The 24079-nt window shown below is 46.5% G+C and overlaps 1 protein-coding gene across 2 annotated transcripts in view; it reads right to left on the reverse strand.

Annotated features, from left to right (window-relative positions):
* Positions 1–24079, reverse strand: part of GLB1 (galactosidase beta 1) — an 84147-nt gene that overhangs the window by 20732 nt on the left and 39336 nt on the right. For both annotated transcript variants that reach the window (XR_010599171.1, XM_005278567.4), the window contains exons 10-13: positions 23781–23893; positions 6700–6774; positions 3750–3839; positions 343–456 (exon numbers count right to left, since the gene is read on the reverse strand). Coding sequence is in view for 1 of the 2 variants with exons in the window: in XM_005278567.4 (XP_005278624.2) it covers positions 343–456; positions 3750–3839; positions 6700–6774; positions 23781–23893 (392 nt within the window). In the remaining variant the exon portion in view is untranslated. The remainder of the gene's footprint in view (positions 1–342; positions 457–3749; positions 3840–6699; positions 6775–23780; positions 23894–24079) is intronic.

The following is a 24079-nucleotide window of genomic DNA, read 5'->3' on the forward strand; positions in this document are numbered from 1 at the left end:
GTAGTAAGCGAGCCCAGCTTATAGATTTTTTTTTCCTACTCGTATGAAGACCCTAGACCAATTTTCAATTGTCTTGATACTAATGGTAAGACATTCAAGCTGACCATAGAAATGGTGTGCACAGATTAGAATATTTCAAAAGCCTTAGTAAAGTGTAGAATGTACCAGCTGTATGATCCCTTTCTTTCTCTTTACGTTTCATATTAAATTAAATAAACTAAACTGTATGTGTGTACATGGGGGAAAAAAGCCACAAAGTACACAATACAATTATTAATCATAGCTACCCAAAGAAGGCAAGTGACAGGCATGGATATCAGTAATTGTAAGGTCAATATTTACCCCATCTACAGAGACGTAGGCACGGTCGTGGACTCCGTTTAAAGGCGAAAAGAGTGGTGTTGGCTCACTACAATTTTTTGGCAGGGTAGTCCTGTACAGCACAAACCCAAAATACTAGAAGAAAACAATTAGAGAACCAAGTTATTCTGAGGCTACACTTGAGGCCACACAATGGAAACCAGTAACCAGAATTTCTGCCTACACATTAGAAGAGTAATTTCCACTTTCATACCCTGTTTGGAGCGATAATCACAAATGATTTCAGATATCCTGGTTAAAATCTTGTCAAGTGATTTCCATCTTTAATACTCAATGTAAATTTCATAAAGTTTCCTACACATATTTACATAACCTTAAAGATAAAGGTCTCAGTTAAGATTTCTCCTCCTCTGCACCTCAATAAGATTAAAGGGTCATGAACTGAATCCACTGATTTTTATCCATTTTCAGTGAACTACTGACAACTGGAAAAAACGTAGCAACTGAAGCTTAGGTAACAAGCTAAAAGACTGCAGCCTACAACCAAAAACTGACACCAGTACTGCCTGTATAGGAGAACCAGCTGCTATGTTACTGGAACAATTAGGAATATTTTCATGTGAAATATTGCCATCAGGAGACAATAAAATCAGTGCTGCTGGATTTGTTCCTGTAACAAATGAAACAAACACATTGAAACCATTCTGTTTTTTCCCCCTGTAACATTAACATAACACCACAGTCTGACATGAATTGGATTTTAACTTGGTTCCCAGCCTCTGGGGCAAGAAGAGGTGGGAGCATGGCAGTTCCAGCTAGGGTGACCAGATGTCCCGATTTTATAGGGAGAGTCCCGACATTTGGGGCTTTTTCTTATATAAGTGCCTATTACCCATCACCCCCGAACCGATTTTTCACACTTGCTATCTGGTCACCCTAGTTCCAGCCAGTCACATGTAACCACCAATGCATTCAACCAGCAGCACAGATGGTAGGAAAAAACAAAACAGAGGGAGGCTGTGACCTTTATGGGCCGCCCCTTCTCCTGACATCTCTGAGGTCCCCATGAGACCAAGGCAGGTGACAGGGTGTAACAGCTGCAAAGACCAGCAGAGTGTGGAGAAGAGGAGCAATTGTAGATCAATCTCTGATAATTTTCATATGACTTTACATTGTGCCTCTTCATATAACCTTGTGGTGGGTCTACCCACGTGTAACCTCTGTTTTCATGGAACTTTGTATCAAAGCCTCATTTAGAAACTTTGCATTGCCCTTGGTATAATATTATAGCCCCTAAGGATAGAATAAAATAGAAGAAAAATTTCTTTTTGCTAGCAGTAGAACAAGAGCTCTCCCCCCCACTCTTAATCAATTGCCCTGTTGAATGAATGAGGTGTGAATGAGCAAGGCATGGAAGGCAGCACCTCCAGACAGCCTCAACTGTTGGAGAGGGGCTGGGAGCCAAACCAAAGGACAATAAAACGTGTCAAGTGGGCTCATTAAAAACAAGCAGACATACTGACGGCCTCGGGGGTTAGAAGGGAGCACCTTCTTTTGGAAACACCCTCTTTGCAGCATTGGAACAACACTCAAAAAAAAGCAGCACAAAGGACCAATGGACACAAACACAAAGTTTAAATCTGGTATAAATTTGCATAAAAAAAAGCTGCTATAAAAGTGAGGTGTCTCGCAGAGGACCCCGGGTCTCGTCTTGTCAACATGGGAGCATCGATCCGGATCGGCAGAAGCCCGGCTCCACCCCCTCCCCCATCTAACTCACCTGGCCAGTGAAGTTAAGGGGAGCAACTAATTGGTAACAACAAGACGGAGTGTGTGTGTGTGTAAGTGTAAGTGTAATATATTATATGCATATAATACAGTGTTAATAAATACATGTATTACTAATAAATGTGGCATTTTGTCTTATTCCCCCTAAAAAAATCCTGTGCAGTACTTTAAGTACAACACAATGCATAGAGGGTGAGCTGCTTGAAACATGTCCCGATGAGCAGGGATGCTGAAACCAGGTGGCTGAGTGGTCAGAGGCTCCTTTTAAACTAAATTTGTTAGTCTCTAAGGTGCCACAAGTCCTCCTGTTCTTCTTTTTGCGGATACAGACTAACACGGCTGCTACTCTGAATCCTTTTAAACTGCCTACCTAGTTTCTTTTCATAGGGTCTTTCAGCAGCTGACTAGAGTGCCTGCTCTCTGCTCCCACAGAAGCACACAAGTAGCAGGACAGCTCCTGAGCCTCTCTCCCCCGGCTGGATCCTTCTGGTATGTGCAAGTAGAGGCAGAGAAGGAAAGCCATCCAGCTTACCGGCCGGTAGTTCTGGTTTGGCCAGGGCAGATCTGGGTTTTGAACCCAGCCCAGCTAACGTTCAGAATTGGGTTTTGAACCCATCCCATCCAGTGGCCTGGGACTATGGGGCAGGTAGCTGCTCAGCAGTCCCGCCCACCACACGTTTCCTAGTGGTTGCTTCTTTCAGCTGCAGGCAACTGGCTCCTAATCTGTACTTAGCTCCGCAGAGGGGGTGATCTGGGAGCCAGATGCATGCAGTGGAAAGGTGGGGCCACTGAGCAGCCAGGAGGGGAACAGAAAAGAAGTCAGGGAGAAGGGGCAAAAGATGTGGGGAGAGGAGGAGGAGGAGGAAGACACGGCAAGAAGAGGAAGATGGGAGCAAGATGCTTTTTCAAGGGGTATTTTTCTAAATCAGCCAGTGGTGTAGAGGCCCCTTGGTGGATGGGATGTGTGCACTCTGATGTGTTCTGGGTGACTACTCTCTACCTTCTTCTACCTACATTCTGAAGAGGAAAGGAAGTAAAAATAAACAAGATCCCCACAAAACATCAACCTTGTGACCCCCCACCCCCATCCCCACAGATCCCCTGCCCTGTTTATCAAGAGAATTGTCCCTGGCAGATGTTTTGACACATCACCAACTATATACCAGAGAGAAAGAAAGAACAGACAGAACAAAGAGAAAGAGTGGGGAAAATCTGGAAAACAGGGAGGAACAAGGTGGAAGGGATCTTTGAAACCTAGTGCTTGACAGAGAGACTATAAGGGGGGAGAAAGAGCAAGAGAAATGGAGGAAGATAGTGAGGATGAATAAAAAATGGAAAGCAGAGATAACAAAAATACATAAAAAGGGAGAGAGAAAATGAGCCAAAAAAACCCTGCGTGAGATTCAGCAGTGATGCCAAAAATATGGTGGCCGCAGGAATGGATGGCGTCACAAATGGGGAGGGGACTCCAACCCAAGGAACCTGGGAACAACTACTGTAAGAAGTACAACACTGCAAGATTTAAAGGACAGAGTTCAGACATGGTTTAAGACCTTTCACCCCAATGCAGTGATATCAAGGCTGAATTTCATGTAAGATTTGGAAAATGATCACTTAGTAGTTACATGAGAAAGTCTTACCTGCTGCAGCTGAACAAAGGTTAAGGGGTAAGTGCTTCTTATTGGCCCAGAGGGTGACAGGTCATCAAGAAGCTCTGCTACTGTGCCTAGCTGCAATGCAGAAAAAGCAGATTTAGACTGGTCATAAATTTCAATGTTTAATTAGTAGCTAAATAAGACAAGACAACAATATGGTTCAAATTCTGCTCTCAGTTACTCTGGTGTAAATCTGATGTAACTACTGACCTTCCAATGAATTACTCCAAATTTATTATCTGAATAGCTCGGAGCAGAATTTGGCTCTTTCAAATATCATCTAAGAGGACTTTTAAAATAACTGAACCCACATTTATTTTTGAAGCAGTAAGGCCCCAATTCAGCAAGATGTTTAGGCACAAGTTGAAATTTAAGCATGTATCAGTCCACTGACTTTAGTAAGACAATGCACAAGCTTAAAGTTAAACATGTGCTTAAGTCCCTTTCTGAATCGGTCCAACAGGCACAAATATATTGCAGGTTAACATACCTATGATGCCCTCTGATCTCTTTTTGAGATGATAAAAGCTCTCTTTCAGACTATGTTTCTCTCTCAACATTTGCTGTGGATTCTATGTATTAGTCAGGATGCACACAATATGCATAATACCCTCTATGGGCTCAAAGTGTTTGGGGTTTTTTTTAAATACGAGCATCAGAATTTTAGTCTATTTTACATAAGTGTCTCCACGGGCCCAGCGTAAATTGTACATTGGTGATTCCAAATATTTTCTAAAGTCAGTATTTGTTTTCAAGTAATGTTGCAGAAAAGCCACTACATTAAGTGGCACTTAAAATGCTGTAGAATTTGATATATATTTTATACACATTCACAGTAAAAAGAAAACAATGAAATGCTGGGTGTTTCAAAATAACAAAAGAGCAAGCTTTTGCACAGGCACATTCAAAAATGAGAAGTGCTGCAACATTAAAAACAAACATCAACATTATGTATGCAATCGTTTCTACACGTGCTTATAGGATAACATGTATCATCTATTCACATGCAATCATTGATTTTGTACATAAAAATAGAGTGACTACTCAAAGACAGTAGTCCTGGATATAAGTGGGCTATTCATGCAATAATCTTTTAAAATTTACCAGTTCTATGGCATGCACATGACCATGGTAATGGAGTGCTTCCCAATATTATCCAGTGTACACAAAGGAAGGTTATTTCTCTTCCCTCCACTTCTCTCCTCCTCCAAAAGAGTCCACTCCCTTGCTAGCAAGCAGGGAGTGGACTCTTTTGGAGGAGGAGAGAAGTGGGAGGAACATGGCTTATTGTGGTACGGCCAGGTCAAAGTAGTGGGTTTTGTATTTTGCTTTGACCATGCTGAGGTTCATGGTCCATGCCAACCTCTTTGTGCAAGAAATCCAGGTTAATGTATTAGTCGCCTAGAAAGCTAGGTCTTCTGCACACGAGGTTTGATTCTTGAGGTTGACAGTTCATCGTTCCAGTGGCAAGTAGCTGTTGTTGGAGATCATAATAGCTATGTGTAATTTTACTCACTATCGAATATATACTAGCTCAGAGAAACCTTACAAGGCAGCCTCTCGGACCACCCAAAGGTATGCTTAGACAGAGGGGGCAGTTCTGCTTCACCTTGACTGGATAGTCATTTCTGTGAGAAATTTCACTTCTGCAGACCACTTGAGCTGGATGACTTAAGACAGGCTGTGCTGTATTATCTGTTATCAGTACTGAATGTTGCAACACTTCATATGCGATAGCAAAATGGGTCAGGCTTATCCATCAAAAATGCTGTCTGCCCAAAACTAAAGAATTACAGAGCACCATCCAAAACTTATGAATTATACTACATCCAACTTACCAACTCCCCCAAACAAACAAAAATGTCCTTTATGGTATATAGAGTATTTATTTGCAAAACACAGCACCTCCTCTCTTCCCGTCCTTCTCTTTCCTTTCAATCCACCAGCAGCTAAAGCAGCCTCTCATTAAACTTTTCTCTTCAGCAGGCTGTGAAATAAACCCCAAGGGCTTACCCAAACTTTGAGTTATCCAAAGGCTGGATAACTAGAGCTATACAAATATCACTCATTTTAGTGAGACTTAACACATAGCACAGTGTATGTTATAAACATTGCATTTTATTTACAAGTCATGTACATTGACATATTGCCTTTTGGTGTAATAGGGTAAGGTAAATGTTAGTAATTGGTGGAGGTAATTTTGAGACCAGAGTCAAAATGCTTGTCAAACGGAATAAACCCCATTTTACACAGCTAATTTTGGCAAAGCAGTGTTAGTCCTATGGCTTAGCACTTCCATAGTGCTTTTCATCTGCAGATCTCAAAGAGGTTAACAAAATTATCATCCTCCCATTTTACAGAAGGGGAAACTGAGGTAGAGGTTAACTGATTTACTCAAAGTCAGACAGCAAGAAAATGGCTGAGCCAGGAAGAGAAGTCAGAACTCCTGTCTCCTAGTCCCATGCCCTATATCTGTCTCTCCTCAAGAGGGTTAAGAAGCCTTTTATCTCTGAGGCTACATCTACACTACGGGGGGGGGGTCGATTTAAGATACACAAATTCAGCTACGTGAATAGCGTAGCTGAATTCGACGTATCGCAGCCGACTTACCCCGCTGTAGGGACGGCGGCAAAATCGACCTCTGAGGCTTCCCGTCGACGGCGCTTACTCCCACCTCCGCTGGTGGAGTAAGAGCATCGATTCGGGGATCGATTGTCTCGTCCCGTCGGGACGTGATAAATTGATCCCCGAGAGGTCGATTTCTACCCGCCGCTTCAGGCGGGTAGTGTAGACCCAGCCTGAGTTTCTATTCTCTCCTCCCTGCTCCTTTATATAGTGCCCGTAGATGGACCTTCCAACTTTATAAAAACATTCCTTACAAAGAAACAAGTATACACGCAGAGATAGACCTACAGGGTAACAAATGAACATTTACCTTCTCCATTGTCACTCGCCCATATGCATATTTGGGTGTTGTTGGCGGGATAGGGCCCTCAGGTAAGTGATTATACTAGAAAAATAAGAGAGACCAAATTAAACTTTAATATGAAACACATTTTAACCAAATTCTCATCTAACATTTTGTAACTTAAGGGAATAAAGAAAGACAAATTTGGCCAAAAGCAAAATTTTTCATAGAGCTGTAGGAATGCATTTGCAGTAGGTCTTAAAACAGAAGTGTTAAAATCCACCTGATTTGGTTACGTATTACACATGATTTTAAACAGTAACTCAGAAATGGGAGCCTTCATAAGAACCTAGATAAACAGACAAACAGTTGCCTGAGACTGCACTCTCTTCAAATCTCATGTAAACCATTCCCAGCTTGTGAAACCATCTGTTCTTCCGAGCAGGTTTTTGTACCTAGCCTGGGCCTGCCAAGAGTCTCTATAAGCCTCTGCCTCATCCAATACACATCACACTGTCTGTCCACTAAGGGCCCAACTCCACGCTCAGTGCCACCAGACAAGATCTTATTTACTCCAGACAAGCAAACAGACATTGTTCAAAAATGAGGCAGAGCTCTGCAGAACCCATTTTATTCACTTTGTATCCCTGCCTTGTTAATTGAACAAGATCCTGTCTGTGCACTGAAGAGGCACAACTCCAGCAGAAGAGATGCATATTTACATGTGCACAAGGGAGCGTCATTAAGATTGCCTGCACAGCCTGAAGCATTGCCTCACTTTGGAGTACTTAGTTTTGCATCTCTAAATCTCTTAACACCTTTTTTTTTTTTTTTTTTTTTTTTTTAAGTTCCCTAGGTTTGTTTTTTTCTTTTAAATAAAAAATTCTATCTTGCAAACCTGTTAGCTATTCAGCACCAGGCTGTTCTGTCTTGCACAAGATGCATGCTCAAAGCCCTGCCTCATCTCTTATGCACTTGCGGAGGTAAAAATTCATTCAAATCATCTACTTCTGCATGCACAATACTAATAGATTGTTGGGAGATACTAAAATAGCTCATGGAATTTGAAAAACTCAATAATAAGTGCACATGCACAAAGTGTCAACTTTCTACTCGCACAAAACCAAACACCCCCTGCCCCACCCTTCCTCAGAGACCCCACACCTCCTCCGAGGCCCCACCCCTGCTCACTCCATCTCCCCTCCCTCTGTCACTTGCTCTTCCCACCCTCACTCGCTCATTTTCACCGGGCTGGCTCAGGGGGTTGGAGTGCAGGAGGGGGTGTGGGCTCCAGCAGGGGGTGCGGCCAGAAATGAGGAGTTCAGTGTGTGGGAAGTGGCTCTGGGTTGAGGTCTAAAGTGGGTTGGGATGCCTGAGGGGGTGAGGGCTCCAACTGGGGGTGCAGGGCAGCTCTGGGCTGGGAGGTGAACCCAAGGGGTTCAGAGTATGGGAGGGTGCTCTGAGCTGAGGCAGGGGGTTGTGGTGTGGGAGGGGGTATGGACTCTGGGCTGGGGGTACGGGTTCCAGAGTGAGGCCAGAAATGAGGGGTTCAGGGTGCAGGAGGGGGCTCCAGGCTGGGGAAGGAGGTTGGGGTACAGGGTGGATGAGGGCTCTGTCTGGGAATGCGGCCTCTGGTGTGAGGCTGGGGCTGAAGGGTTCGGAGTGCGAGAGGGTGCTCTGGGCTGGGGCGGAGGGTGAGGACTCCGGTTGAGGGTGCAGGCTCTGGGATAGGGCTGGGGATGAGGGGTTTGGGGTGTAAGAGGGTGCTCCGGGCTGGGGCAGGGACGAGGAGGGAGATGAGGGCTGCGCCTGGGGGTGCAGGCTCTGGGATAGGGCTGGGGATGAGGGATTTGGGGTGGAGGGTGCTCCAGGCTGGAATCGAGGGGTTCGGAGGGCAGGAGGGGGATCAGGGCTGGGGCAGGGGGTTGGATGCGGGGGTGGGAGGCAGCATCGGGGTGCAGGCTCTGGGCAGCGCTTACCTCAGGCAGCCCCTGCCACTGCGCCTAGGAGCCAGAGGGGGGGATATGCCGCTGCATCCGGGAGCCGCAGGGAGACTGCCTTAGCCCTGCTGCGCTGCCGAGCGGACTTTTAAATGGCCCGGTCAGCAGTGCTGACCGGAGTCGCCAGGGTCCCTTTTCAAACAGGTGTTCCAGGTGAAAACCAGACACCAGGCAACCGTAGTTGGTATAGGGTGGGCATAAGAGGAAGTTACTCATCTTGTGCAGTAACGATGGTTCTTAGAGATGTATCCCACTAAGGGTGCTCCACTATAGGTGTGTGTCCCTGCGCTTCTGATCAGAGATTTGTGTAGCAATGTCCGTTCGGCCCACACATACACACCCCCACCCCATGCTCTGCCTCATAGAATCATAGAATATCAGGGTTGGAAGGGACCTCAGGAGGTCATCTAGTCCAACCCCCTGCTCAAAGCAGGACCAATCCCCAACTAAATCATCCCAGCCAGGGCTTTGTCAAGCCTGACCTTAAAAACCTCTAAGGAAGGAGATTCCACCACCTCCCTAGGTAACCCATTCCAGTGCTTCACCACCCTCCTAGTGAAAAATCAGCCTCGAGGCTAATTAGCGTTGAACGGGTGAACCACCCTCAGTTCCTTCTCTATCACAAAGCCTCTGTTGAGAACTCCAAAAGTAGAGGGGAGGAGGGTGGGTTGTGGAGCACCCATAGGGACACACATCTTGAAGAACCATCGTTACTGCACAGTGTGAATAACTTCCTTTTCTTCTTCAAGTAGTGTCCCTAGAAGTGCTCCACTGTAGGTGACTCCCGAGCAGTATCCCAGATGGGAGGTTGGGGCTTCGGAATCAAGTCTGTTATGGATAATACTGTGTAACTGAAGTTGGCATTGGAAGCAGAGTTCCCAGTAACCATGTAGTGTTCTGCAGTGGTATGCACGGATGCCCAGGTGGCTGCTCTGCAGATTTCCGAGATAGGGACATTTTTGAGGAAGGCGACCAAGGAGGAAACCGACCTCGTGAAGTGTGTGCGGATTAAAGATGGAGGTACTACACCGCAAACCTCATAGCAGTGTTTGATACAGTTCGAGACCCATTTGGAGCATCTTTGGTACGATATTGCTGCGCATTTAGACCTATTTGGAATGGAAAGGAAGAGCTTAGGAGATTTCCTAAAAGCATTCATCCTGTACAGGTAGAAGGCGAGGGCTCTCCTAACATCTAGAGTGTGAAGTATGGCCTCTCCGTTATTGCAGCGAGGCTTAGGATAAAAGGTTGGGAGGTGAATCGGTTGGTTCATATGAAAATATGAGGTCGCCTTGGGTATGAACTTTGGGTGCAGCCTGAGAGTAGCCCTGTTGTGACAAAAGACTGTAAAAGGGGGGTGCTCCATCAGTGCTTCTATCTCCCCATTTCTCCTCACCAAGGATGGTGATCAGAAATGCTATCTTCATTGACAAGTATGTAAGTGAACAAGTGGCCACAGGTTCAAAGAGTGGTCTAGTCAGGCTCTTTAAAACTAAGTTCAGGTCCCATGTTGAGATGGGATGTCTGGGTTGGGGAAAAGAGGTTCGCTATGCCCTGGAGGTATCTCTTTGTAGCTGGGTGTGAGAAAACTGAGTATCCCTCTATTGGTTGATGGAAAACCGCTGTGGCTGCCAGGCATACTTTGAGCGAACTGAGAAATAACCCTGACATCTTGAATATGTAGTCTAACACCACAGGGAGAGTAACAGATGCCAGGATAATTTGCCTGGAATTGCACCAAACTTGAGAGGGGAGGGATACCTGAGTGGTTTAGGGATCTGGGGCAAAAATCTGTCTGGGGATTGGTCCTGCTTTGAGCAGGGGGTTGGACTAGATGATCTCCTGAGGTCCCTTCCAACCCTGATATTCTATGAGACTGGTCCACTTTTTCAGGTAAGTATGACTGGCAGTCAATTTCTTACTGTATAGTAACACTTTCTGTACCTCAGAGCAGAAGCTCTCTATGTATTGGAACCATGAAGGAGCCAGGCCTTGAGCTGGAGTATCCGCAGGTTGGTATGGAGAGCGCATCCTTCATTCTGCAAGAGGCGGTAAGGAGTGGGTTGAAGTGGGATTGGTGGACACGCCGCCAGCTGTGACAGCTATGGGTATCACATCAGTCTTGGCCAGTTGGAAGCAATCAGTATGACGTTTGCTTTTTTTCTTTTTATTTGTGACAGGAACTTCAACAGCAGAAGGAACGAGAGGAAGGCATATAGAAGGCCCTCATCCCTTGGAAAAAGGAGTGTCCAAGGCCAGCCCTGGAGCAGCGGCATGGGCATTTCTTGTTCCAGTAAGTGGCGAACAAGTATATCGTCAGTGTCCCCCATTGACTGAATATGCTGTGAAGTACTACTGGGTTCATTTCCCACTCATGGTTATGTGAGAACCTGCGACTAAGACTGTCTGCTGTTGTGTTCTGCACTCCCAGTAGACAGGCCACTGACAATAGAACATTATGGGAAATGCACCAGTTCCAGAGCTTTAACACTTCTGCGCAGAGGAGGACAATCTGGTGCCTTCCTGGCAATTTATATAGTACATGCACACGATGTTGTCCATCATGACTTTAGTGTGTGTACCTCTGATCAGTGGAAGAAAGTGAACATAAGCATTCCTGACCACTCTGAGTTCGAGAGGTTGATGGGAGAGTTGCCTCCATGGGCGATCATTTGCCTGAGTCATGAGGTTGTTGAGATGTGCAACCCAATCTATCAGGGATGCTCACGTAGTGAGTAGTAGTGTTGGGGGGAGGGGGGGGGACTGTGTGAGTGGACCTCTGTGCAAACAGTTGTTGAGTCTTTCCACCAATCCAGGGAGTGTTTGACCTAGAAAGGCATTGAGAGAGGTTTGTCTAACCTGCCTTTTTTCACCTGTAAACTGAGCTGAACCACATCTGCAGGCACCTCATGTGAAGTCTGGCAGGAGATATTACAAACATGCCCGCTGTCACGTGCCCAGAAGCTGGAGGCAATGTCTGGCCGATGTTTGAGGGCTAGTTTGCACGGTCTCTATAAGTGCGGACAGGCTGGGAAATCTGTGCTGTGGAAGGAGCACTCTCATTTCCAGTGAGTCGAGATCGCCCCCTATAAATTCCAAGCATTGTACTGGAATTAGGGTCAATTTTCGGATGTTGTTTTGTGACTATGTCCATAGTTCCGTGGGTGGCCCATGGGGCTTCTTCAAAGGAGCAGGCCTGAGGAGACAGTTGTCTAAGCGTGGGTAGATCATGATGCCCTGGGTATGCAGGTGGGCTGCCACTATGGAGAGGACCTTGGAGAATACTCTGGGAGCCGACAAGAGGCCAAAAGGGAGTACTCTGTGCTGATACTGATTCTGACCCAGAGTAAATCGAAGGAACTGTCTGTGGGATGGCAGGATCAATATGGGGAAAAATTCAGGATCAATATGTCCTGAAACTTGAGGGCCAAGAACAAATCTCCCTGTTCCAAAGATGGAATAATCGCCACTAGTGTGACACATCTTGACTGTTTGAGCCTTGATATATTTGTTCAGTGCTCTGAGATCCAGTAGGGGTCTCCAAGCTCCAGTTTTCTTGGGGATCAGGAAATATCGAGAGTAAAAACCTTTGCCTCAGAGATGCAGTGGGACGGGTTCTATGGCTTCTAGGCAGAGGAGTTGATCCAGTCATAACGGTCTCTCGTGAGAAGGGTCCCTGAAGAGGATTGAATACACATGGGAGATAATTTCCAAAACCCATCTGGTGGATGGATTCCCAGTTAGGACTGAACAGAGCAAGGCCATAACCAAAAAGATGAGAGAGGTTGGAAAGTGGCAGCTGTTGTCAAAGTCAGTGGTCTCTCAGGGCCTCGACCCAGGTGTCAAAACTGATGTTCTGAGGTGGAAGATTGCAATGTTGAGTATTGAGGTCCTGATGGTTTGGACCTCAGAAACTTGGACCTTTTTCCTCTGTGGCTCATAATAGAGTTGTGGGGGGGAACTGCGAAGTATGCAGTTTGTGAGGAGACTGAGGGCTACATTTTTTTTTTTGTCTGGGCGTCTTGATCCCCACTGATCAAAGTATGGCTCTGGAGTCCTTAAGCGTGTGGAGCGATGCATTGGTCTTCTCAGCAAACAACTTAGAGCCTTCAAAGGGGAGGTCTTCGACAGATGTCTGAATCTCCTTTGGGAAACCCAAAAGATGCAACCACGAAGCTCACTGCAACACAACTGCCATTGAGATGGAACCGGCCACTGTATCAGCCGCATCAAGTGCTGTCTGCAGTGGTGTTTTGGCCACTAACTGCCCCTCATCGATAATGGCTCAGAATTGTTCCCGTTGTGACTCCAGGAGATGATCAATAAAGATGCTGAATTTGGCATAGTTCCTATAGTCGTGCTTTGCCCTTAAGGCCTAGTAGTTTGCAATTCTGAATTGCAAAGTAGCAGAAGAGTAGGCCTTCCTTCCAAATAAGTCAAGGCACTTCCAATCCCTATCATAAGGGGTGGATCTGGAACAATGTTGGTGGCCACAGGAGTTAACCGCTTATATCATGATGGAATTAGGGGGAGGGTGGGAGGAAAAAAATTCCGTATCTGTGGGGAGGGAGGTGTACATAGTACTTTTTAATCGGCCCTTTTGCCTATTGGTGTGGCCAATGCTGGTGTTTGGCATATGAGCTTAGCTGGGTCCAAAAGCTATCCTCAAGGAGGAGGATGTACGTAAAATATCCAGCAGCTTATGGTGAGTGTCTATTATCTCCTCTAGAAGTATTAGTAAGGTATCTGCCACCCTCTTCGTAAGGTCTTGGAGGAGCTTAAAATCATCTGCCATAGATAGTGGAGGGAGCATAACTGTCTCTTCTGAAGGGGAGGAAGAGATGTTAGTATGTGGTTAACAACCCCCTCCAGTCCAACCTCCTGCTCCTCCAGGATCTCTTCAGGAGGGTCTGAAGCCGTAGATGTGGTGGCTATGGGAGAACGCCTCACAGTCTCTTGGTGAGAGACACTAGACGCCCAGGAGGATGATGCCTATAGGCCACCCACAGATCCCAGTAGGGCCTGTGGTGGGGTAGTGGGAAAGGCATGGGTGGCTGAGCCCCATGATTGGTCATACCATGGGGGTTGCCCAGAGCAAGGGTCTGATGGGGAAGGGCCAGCTGGTAGGGTGAGGGAGCATAGTGGGAGTGACAAAGAACCTCCCCTGGAGAAAGAACCTCCTCCTGGACACTGTCTGAATCTCCACTGGAAAGTGGTGGAGCCGATGCTGGGGCCCTGGTACCAAGCAGAGGATACTCTGGTGCCTCAGATACCGTGAGGTCCTTAGAGAATCTAAACTCCTGCGGTGCAGCAGTAACTGGTACCAACAGTGGTTGCCGGTGTTGAGTTGATGGTACCAAAGGGACCAGAAACCTTGGCCACACGAAACAGTCTGATGATGGTTGTCTTGCAGTCATTGGTACCGGGGGTATCCCTACTGGTGCCGTCTGCCTGGAGGTGGTATGATCTGGGCTCCTGTTCCTGACCAGCAGTACCACTGCTTCAGTGCCTGTGCTCATAGGTTCTTTAGGCTTACCTGCGGCATCTGTAGCAGAGGGCCCACACAATCTGTGGGTACCGTGTTTAGACACCTTCAGTACCAAGGAGACTGAACATGCCAGGGATCTCCTCTGGCTGGTTCAGGGCTCACTCTGAGGGCTCGCTCTCTTTTTAAGAGATCTTACATAGGGAATCTGAGGATTTCTTCCTTGGTTCACTGTCCTTGGAAGTGGAAGGTTGCAGAGATGGCTCACATCACCTGGGAGAGGCAGGCTAAAGAGCTCCCTCCATAAGGAGCAGTTTCAGTTTCCATTTTTTCCAGAATTTGGCCTTCAGCTGCTGATATGTCTGTGGAACATGGCCCTCAACGAGGCAAAAGACACAGGGGGAATGGCCATCCCATACTGGAATGGCCTCCCTGCAGGAGAGACAATTCTTAAACCGGGCAGGCCTCTTACTGGGGGCAATCCCCTGTATAGTGGGGGGAAAGGGTTAAAGTAAAGAACTTATTTTAAATTTGGTTTTTGGTTTTTTAAACGGGGGAAGAAAAAAAAAAACTATGAGACTTTGGTCTTAGCTACACTTGCGAGTTGCAGCGCTGTAAAGGCTCCCCCAGCGCTGTAACTCACTCCCCGTCCACACTAGCAAGGCATTTGCAGCACTGTATCTCTGTGGTTGCAGTGCTGCATGTACTCCACCTCTCCGAGAGGAATAGCGAGTATTGCGCTGCCGCTGCAGCGTTGTGGCGCCAGTGTGGCCGCCCAATGCACTGTGACTGGCCCCCAGAAGTATTAGGCAGTATCCCACAATGCCTGTTCTAGCCACTCCGGTCATCAGTTCAAACTCTACTGCCCTGGCCTCAGGTAACCAACCATGTGACCCACCCTTTACATTCCCCAGGAATTTTAAAAATCCCCTTCCTGTTTGCTCAGCCCGGCATGGAGTGCTATCAGTGAATCTTTCCAAGTGACCATGCCTCCACGCGCCAAGCGAGCCCCAGCATGGAGCAATGGCGAGTTGCTGGACCTCATCAGTGTTTGGGGGGAGGAAGCTGTACAGTCCCAGCTGCACTCCAGCCATAGGAATTACGATACCTTCGGGAAGGTATCAAAGGACATGATGGAAAGGGGCCATTACTGGGACGCCCTGCAGTGCAGGATTAAAGTGAAGAAGCTGCTAAGTGCCTACCGCAAAGCCCGCTACGCAAACGGCCGCGAGTGCTCTCCCCCCGCGACCTGCCGATTCTACAAAGAGCTGGATACGATACTTGGGGTTAACCCCACCTCCACTCCGAGCACCACCATGGACACTTCAGAGCCGGTGTGGGGGGAGAGGGGAGGAGGAAAACGGGAGTGAGAGTGGTGGGCCGGATGAAGACACCCCGGAATCCCTGGAGCCATGCAGCCAGGAGCTCTTCTCGAGCCAGGAGGAAGGTAGCCAGTCGCAGCGGCCAGTACTTGATGGAGGACAAACAGAAGAGCAGGTTCCCGGTAAGTGGGTTTTTTTTCGGGAAGGAATTTTTTCAGTGCAGGCTCTTTAGGAGAGGAGGGTTAGGCATGCATGCCTAGAGGTGGAATAGTGCATTGATGTGGTTTATCACATCGCGGTAATTGGCCTCGGTAATCTCCTCGAATGTCTCATCCAGAACGTGTGCAATGCGCTTGCGCAGGTTTATCGGGAGAGCCACCATGATCCTTGCCCCAGCCAGGCTAACGTGTCCACGCCACTGTGCCACGAGGGGCAGATGGACCATTGCTGCACACAGGCAAGCTGCATATGGGCCAGGGCAGAAGCCACATTGCAGTAGAAGACCCTCCCTTGCTTCCCAGGTCACCCTCAGCGGCGAGATATCATCCAGGACGAACTCCTGTGGAAAATGTTGGGACAGTGTTCAGTGTAGGTGCCCCCTGAAGCTGTTGGCTCTCCCCAAGGCACAGAAACCCAGAGGACAGTCAGTCCCCCTTACTCACCATTTTGAGGCTCCCGTGGGATGTGTGTGCTCTGTTTCAGACGGGAAAATTATGCAATTGTGTAGACCCTGTGTGTTTTCTACTTCTTAAGTGTGGGGGGAATCATTACTCTGTCTGGTATAAACAATGCTGCCTCTGTTAAATGTTGCATTTTGCCTATACAGCAGCATCAACCTTGAGACTTCAGCCGTCCCTCTTATCGCCTGCTCAGAGACTGCAAAGACTCAGGAAGAGACCGCGAAAAAGCAAAGAAGACATGCTGCAAGAAGTGATGCGGCAATCTATTAAAGAGAATGAGAAAGCACAGAACTGGAGGGAGAGAGAAAGAAGGATCTGCCAGGAAAACGCAGCGCACCGGTGGCAAAGCACGGAGCACCGGCAGCAAAGCACGGATCGGCTCATAAGCATCCTGGAGCACCAAGCAGACACTATCCAGGAGCTCTTAGCCACGCAGAAAGAGGAGCAGTACCGCAAACGCCACCCCACCCCTATAGCCCTTGTCCCAAAACTCTTTCCGTTGTGCCCCACTGTCCCCTCCAACCCACTTTCCCCAACGACCATGTTCTTCACGCCACCCGCTGCCTCCAACACCAGTATCTTCACCACCCAGCCCTGAAAACCACGACCCTTACCCTCTGCCTCAACCCCCATCACCATGCAGTATAGCTATCCTGAAGTGCAGCACTCACTGCACAGCACACCAGACAGGACATACGCGAATCTGTGATTGTACCATTCCCCACTCCACCCCCTTGTTTCTTTTCAATAAATATTTTTTTTTTCTTTTCAATAAATGGATTTTTTGGCTTTGAAAATTTTTTTTATTATTGCATAAAGTAAAAGACTCCTTAGCCCAGGAAATAAACAGGCACTGCAAGTCTGCTTAGCAAACACTGATTCCTAAAGATTGGAATTACTGCACTTCACTCCCGTGCAGGGCACCAGATATCACTGCAGATTTTCAGCCTCAAATTGCTCCCTCAAGGCATCCCTAATCCTTGTAGCCCCGCGCTGGGCCCCTGTAATAGCCCTGCTCTCTGGCTGCTGAAATTCAGCCTCCAGGTGTTGAACCTCGGAGGTCCATGCCTGAGTGAATCTTTCACCCTTCCCTTCACAAATATTATGGAGGGCACAGCACGCGGATATAACCGCGGGGATGCTGTTTTCGGCCAAGTCCAGCTTCCCATACAGAGATCGCCAGCGGCCCTTTAAACGGCCAAAGGCACACCCCACAGTCATTCGGCACCTGCTCAGCCTGTAGTTGAACCGTTCCTTGCTGCTGTCAAGGGTCCCAGTGTAGGGTTTCATGAGCCACGGCATTAACGGGTAAGCGGGATCTCCAAGGATCACAATGGGCATTTCAACTTCCCCTACCGTGATCTTCCGCTCTGGGAAAAAAGTCCCGGCCTGCATCTTCCTGAACAGCCAAGTGTTCCAAAAGATGCGTGCGTCATGCACCTTTCCGGGTCAGCCTGTGTTAATGTCAATGAAACGCCCACAGTGATCCACAGCGCCTGGAGAACCATAGAGAAATACCCCTTCCGATTAACGTACTTGGATCCTAGGTGGGATGGTGCCAGAATAGGAATGTGTGTCCCACCTATCACCCCTCCACAGTTAGGGAACCCCATTTGTGCAAAGCCATCCACTATGTCCTGCACGTTACCCAGAGTCACGGTTCTTCTGAGTAGGATGCGATTAATGGCCTTGCAAACTTGCATCAACATGATTCCAACGGTCAACTTTCCCACTCCAAACTGGTTTGCGACCGACCGGTAGCTGCCTGAAGTTGCCAGTTTCCAGATTGCAATAGCCACCCGCTTCTCCACTGGCAGGGCAGCTCTCAATCTCGTGTCCTTGCGCCGCAGGGTGGGGGCGAGCTCCTCACACAGTCCCATGAAAGTGGCTTTTCTCATTCGAAAGTTCTGCAGCCACTGCTTGTCATCCCAGACTTCCATGACGATGTGATCCCACCACTCGGTGCTTGTTTCCTGAGCCCCAAAGTGGCGTTCCACGGTGCTGAGCACGTCCGTGAATGCCACAAGCAATTTCGTGTCGTACGCGTTACGCGGCTCAATAGCATCGTCGGACTCCTCACTCTCACTGTCACTTTGGATCTTAAGGAATAGTTCGACAGCCAAACGTGATGTGCTGGCGAGATAAGTCAGCATACGCCTCAGCAGTTCAGGCTCTATTTCCCACAGACAGATCGTGCTGCAGAGAAACCGTTGAAAGATGGCGCCAAAGGTGGACGGAAACAAAGGGATTTCTGGGATGCGAAGCGATGCATCACGGGGCGTTGGGACAGGACCCAGAAAGCCCCGCACCCACGCCCCCTTCCCACAACCCACGGCGCCAGAATGGGAAGAGGTGCTCTGTGGGATAGCTGCCCATAATGCACCACTCCCAATAGGGCTGCAATTGCCGCAAATGTGGCCACGACAGTGCGCTGGGCAGCTGTCAGTGTGGACAGACTGCAGCACTTTCCCTACTCAGCTATACGAAGTCAGGTTTAACTCACAGCGCTGTACATCTGCAAGTGTAGCCAAGGCCTAAGAAAAGAACAAAAGCACTAAAAAACAGCTAAGAACACATTTCTAAAGAAGTAAAGTATCCTTGAACAGACTGATAATTGCTCTGTCTCTAGCCGGGGCAGTTGAGAAGGAACTGAGGGGGGTTTGCCTGCAAAATGAGAATTAGCCTCGAGGCAGAGCATGGGGGGAAGGGTTTGGAGCACCTGTGCAGGCCAAAAAGACACTGCTACCAAAGATATCTGATCTGAACCGCGGGGATGCACCTGCACATACACTTACCGTGGAGGGACATTACTTGAAGAATTGCTGCCCTCCATTTAAGATAGTTGTAATAAATAGTTACATTCCTTTATGGAACTAGATGAAAGAAACAACAGCGGCCTCCACCACAAGGGCACACCTCACCATTCAAAACAAAGGCACATGTAAGCAAAGAGGTTGCGCTGGCTGTGGTTCTGTGAAGGTCTGCGTGTCTCTGAAAGAGTGGGAGTAACGCCACAGAAGGAGACCAACCTCTGAAAAGTTAGGTTGACATAACTACAGCACTCAGGCGTGTGAAACCGACCTAACTTCCAATATAGATACACCTTGTCATAAATATAAAGGGAAGGGTAACAACCTTTATGTATGCAGTAACATAAATCCTTCCTGACCAGAGGTATAGAATCACTTACCTGTAAGGGGTTAATCAGTTCAATTAACCTAGTTGGCACCTGACCAGAAGGACCAAAGGGGAAAGAAGATACGTTCAAATCTGAGGGGGGATGGGGCAGGAGGTTTTGTTTGTGCTCTCTTTGTTGGTTCCCTCTCGGTACAAAGAAAGAGACCAAGCAGGTAACCAACTCCTAAAAAGATTCTGAACTGATACATCTAAAAATTACAGAAATTGTAAGTAATAGCGAGGAAATGTGTTAGATTATCTTTTGTTTTAGCTTGTGAATTTTCCCTATGCTAAGAGGGAGGTTTATTCCTGTTTTTGTAACTTTGAAGTTGAGCCTAGAGGGGAATCCTCTGTGTTTTAAATCTTTTCATTTACCCTGTAAAGTTATCTTCCATCCTGATTTTGCAGGTGTGATTCTTTTAACATTTTTTTTTTTTAAAATAAAATTCTTCTTTTAAGAAACTGATTGATTTTCAGTGTCCTAAAAACCAGGGATTTGGTCTGTGCTCACTTTGTTAACCTATCGGTTGGTATATTATTCTCAAGCCCCGCCAGGAAAGGGGGTGAAAGGGCATGGGGGGATATTTTGGGGGAAGATAGGGCTCCAAGTGGCCCCTCCCTGAATGTCTCTTTAAATCACTTGATGATAGCAGCAATACCGTCCAAGGACAAGGAAAGGAATTTGTGCCTTGGGGAAGTTTTAACCTAAGATGATGAAATATAAGCTTAGGGGGTCTTGCATGCGGGTCCCCACATCTGTACCCTAGAGTTCAGAGTCGGGAGGGAACCCTGACACACCTAGATTGACAAAAGAATGCTACTGGTATTTGAGGAGACAGAACTCCTACAGCGATGGAAAAACCCCTTCCATCCACGCAGTCTGCAGCTACGCCATGTGGTTATGTAGTAGTAAGATTTTATGTTTGTATTTTGTATAATTTAGAATGAAGGATAAAGAATAATAATGTAGCATGTATTAAATGTATTGGTGTATGATTTGACCATATCCTGCCAGCCACCCTTTCTGAAAGCAGAAAGGAATGGCCTAATGGGCCATTGGTAGAGATGCATCAGCCAGAATCTGTGGCTGTGCTGATTTCAAGGCAGTGACAGACCTTTTACGGTCACCACTTAGTTGGGCCTTGGCTAATTACAGCGCAATACAGCCTTCCAGAGCACTGTACCTCACTCTCCGTCCACACTGGCAAGGCACGTACAGCGCTGTATCTCCGTGGCTACAGCGCTGCTGGTACTCCACCTCCCAGAGAGGAATAACGTTTGCTGCGCCTTGGCTACAACTCCCGGGTGTCAGTGTGAACGAGGAGTTAATTTACTGCGCTGTGATAATCCCCCTATGCGGAAGTGCTGTTTCAAAGCTCCATTTCAGAGAGAAAAAGCAAACATTTTTCTGTTTGCTTTGAGTGAGTGAGTGAGAAGCAGGGGGAGAGGGGAGTGTGAACTTACAAGATAGTGTGCTGACACACTCCAAAAACCCACTCTCTCTCCCCCCACACTCCACCACCACCCCTTTTTAAAAGCCACTTGAATGCTGGGATAGCTGCCCATAATGCACCGCTCCCAATGCAGCTGCAAATGCTGCAAATGTGGTCACGACAATGCGCTGGCAGCTGTCAGTGTGGACAGACTGCAGCGCTTTCCCTACTCAGCTGTACGAAGGCGGGTTTAACTCACAGCGCTGTACAGCTACAAGTGTAGCCATACCCTTAGTTGTAGGTTTAGCATTTTAAAATAAGTAAAAGAATGCAATGGTTGTTTTACTCTTGCATTGCAATTTGATGTTCCTGTTCAAATGTTCTGAGTAAATCAATTCCGTTTTGTGTGTGAAGGAGGAGTGTGTGTGTTAAAAGATAAGCGTGGAGGTCATCACCAGACCAAATGTTCTAGGGAGGAACCAAAGACAGACACAAGGGCGCCAGGAGGTTGCAACACGCCCCTATTGCAATGTCAGAGGAGGGCAGATTGACGATTCTAAAGATGAGACAGGCACCTATCAATGGGGACAAGATAGCTGTAATCAAAACAAGCATGGGGTAACTCCCTAAGAAACTTGATGAAAGAACAAGATAAAGGATGAAAACAACAATTTAAGAAAACAACCACTTGTCAAACAACAACTGATTACAGCATGACGGTGCAAAACTCATTGGTCCCAATGAAGAAAAATCACTATATAAACAGGGTGCCTTGCCATGAAACTTTGGGTTCATCCTGCCAAGACTTCCCCAGAGCATCATGTCAGGACCAACAGAACCCGGCTCCTCCTTACCTGTGATCAACCTTGCTGGCCACTATAACCTGTGTGTGTGTGTGTGTGTGTGTGTGTGTGTGTGTGTGTGTGTGTGTGTGTGTGTGTGTGTGTGTGTACACTAATTGTTGTATCTTCAATAAGCAGGCATATGTGTGTGTGTGTGTGTGTGTGTGTGTGTGTGTGTGTGTGTGTGTGTGTGTGTGTACACTAATTGTTGTATCTTCAATAAGCAGGCATATTGCCTTTTCCCCTGAAAAAGATCCCGTGTGCTTCTTATAAGCATAAAATTTTGCTGTACAGCTATGGTACTGTAGCTATGCCACTATAGTCACCATAGTGTAGACATGGCCAGCGATTAAAGCAAAGAAGCACCAGAACAGACCAAGGGAATCAGGGGCAGAAAAGCCAGGACGCGGTCAGAACAAGTAGCATGTTTTTAAAAGCCAAACTGAAGCAGCTTGTCCACTGGACCATGACAAAGCAATCCCTACGTCTGACATATCTCCCTGCCAAGTTTCAACCACTTCATTGGTAGAGCTGTTAAAAGAAAGAATAATTTACATCTCTAGATAATGGCATAACTCCACTTCTTCCTCTCTCTTTGTACTTGAAAATGGCTCAACCAATTCTGCTCAAGCTTTCATAAAATCCACTCCAAACAATTTTCACACTAGGGAAGAAACCAAACATGGATCGTTTAAGACCAAAAGCAGAAAGTTATAAGCAACTGAAAGAGGCCTGTTAGGACAGGAAAACAGACAATGACCCCACACACACCTCCTCCCCCCCAAAAAAGCCTATAGGGGCTCACTACATGTTATGCTTACAACAAATCTGTCATTTTGAAAGCAGATATTAATTACAGGACAACGCTCTTTTTAAACGTAACTTTACCTCAAAATGTGATTGAGCAGATAGATTGTTATTGGTTTAGAACCCACAGCACAGACAGGAAGACTTTGTTTAGATACTATGGATATGCAGGGTAAAAGCTAAACAAACCACAGTGTAAAAGTTGCATACACCAGTCTGGCCTACCAAAATTGACAGTGCTTATACCAACACTTCAGATCCTATCAAAACCAGCTCTCTGCATGAAGTCGTATCTCCCCCGGTTCACATGCATGCAAACACTAAAGATCACATTTCAGATAGGCACGCACTTTAATTAAGGAACTCAAGAGCAGTACTTTTTTTGTGACGTTCATTGGCAAGGGAAGCCACACAAAGATGTGAGACTGAGGTGAACTAAACTCTAAGGGAGGCAATATGAAGCTATCAAAATGTGATGAGACTTGGCAAGTTAAGCTTGGGAAAAATACAGAAGGTTATGAGACTGTTCTACAGTAGCCTTTCAATGGAGACAAAAATAAACCCAACTTGACTTGTGCTTAAACACAGAGAGGGGCCCAAAGCAAATACTTGGATTGAACAGTCTTGAATTCTGGGGTGTTCAAAACCAGATTCAAATTCCACAGCTCAGACTCATCTCTTGTTTGTAAAGTTATGAAGGGAAAATCTGTTCATCGGAGTAAGCTTTCCCACTCTTAGAGACCCCAAACACCAGAGTGCACAACATCAAGTTTGGAAGCAGACTTTGGGTGATTTTTTACACAATAATCGAAGAACTCAATAGCAGCAAAAAGCAGCAGCGTATTTCAACACCTGAAGTGGATAATAAATAAGTTGGCAGAATTTTTTTTTTATAATTTCAACAGATAACATCTACGTTTATTTTTAAGCATTTTTCCCCCAATTTTTATCTATTTAAATTTTTCACAGTTGGGGGAATTATGGAGGAGTCAGACAATAACTATCTAAGGACAACAGAGATTTAGATTCAAAAAGTTAAAGCTTTATAACCTCTAAATCACAGATTGTCAACATCATCTGTCAAAATATGCCAAGTAAACATCCTTAAATCAAAGTCTAAATAAGTCCTCAAGCAGCACTTTTCTAACTTTGCCTATCTGTACATTTCTGTTCTTATCTTTTTTCATTGGTTTGTGTGTGCTCAGTGAAATCGACATTTACTGATAAAAAACCTAAACCTTCCAAACGTAGTAATAAATCAGGAGGCAACCGACACCCAGGCAAAACCAAGAGAGCTCACACAATAAGCTAGTGAGGTTTTAAAGAAACATTCTAAAAGCCGTATCTTTTATAAACACTCACCCTACCAATGACTTCTCTCAGAGCAAAATATTTGTCAGTGAGGTCCCCTGCTTCACTCAGTGGAGCATCATAGTCATAACTAGTAGGCTGTGATGAATACGGCATGTTTGCCCCTGTGAAAATCAAAAATTAAACAATTAAAAACAATTGATGGAGCTTCTCCAGTCCCCTCCCCAATGGGATAGTTTTTTAGACTTGTTTCTTTCCACCCACAAATTTCTTTGTTCATAGCAAGATCTCTAAGTCTAGTGGTTCAGCTTGGGTTCCCTTCAGGAAACCATCCTTATTCAGGACAGAAC

This window comes from Chrysemys picta, chromosome 2 (assembly GCF_011386835.1).
Source record: "Chrysemys picta bellii isolate R12L10 chromosome 2, ASM1138683v2, whole genome shotgun sequence".
Classification (NCBI taxonomy): domain Eukaryota; kingdom Metazoa; phylum Chordata; order Testudines; family Emydidae; genus Chrysemys; species Chrysemys picta.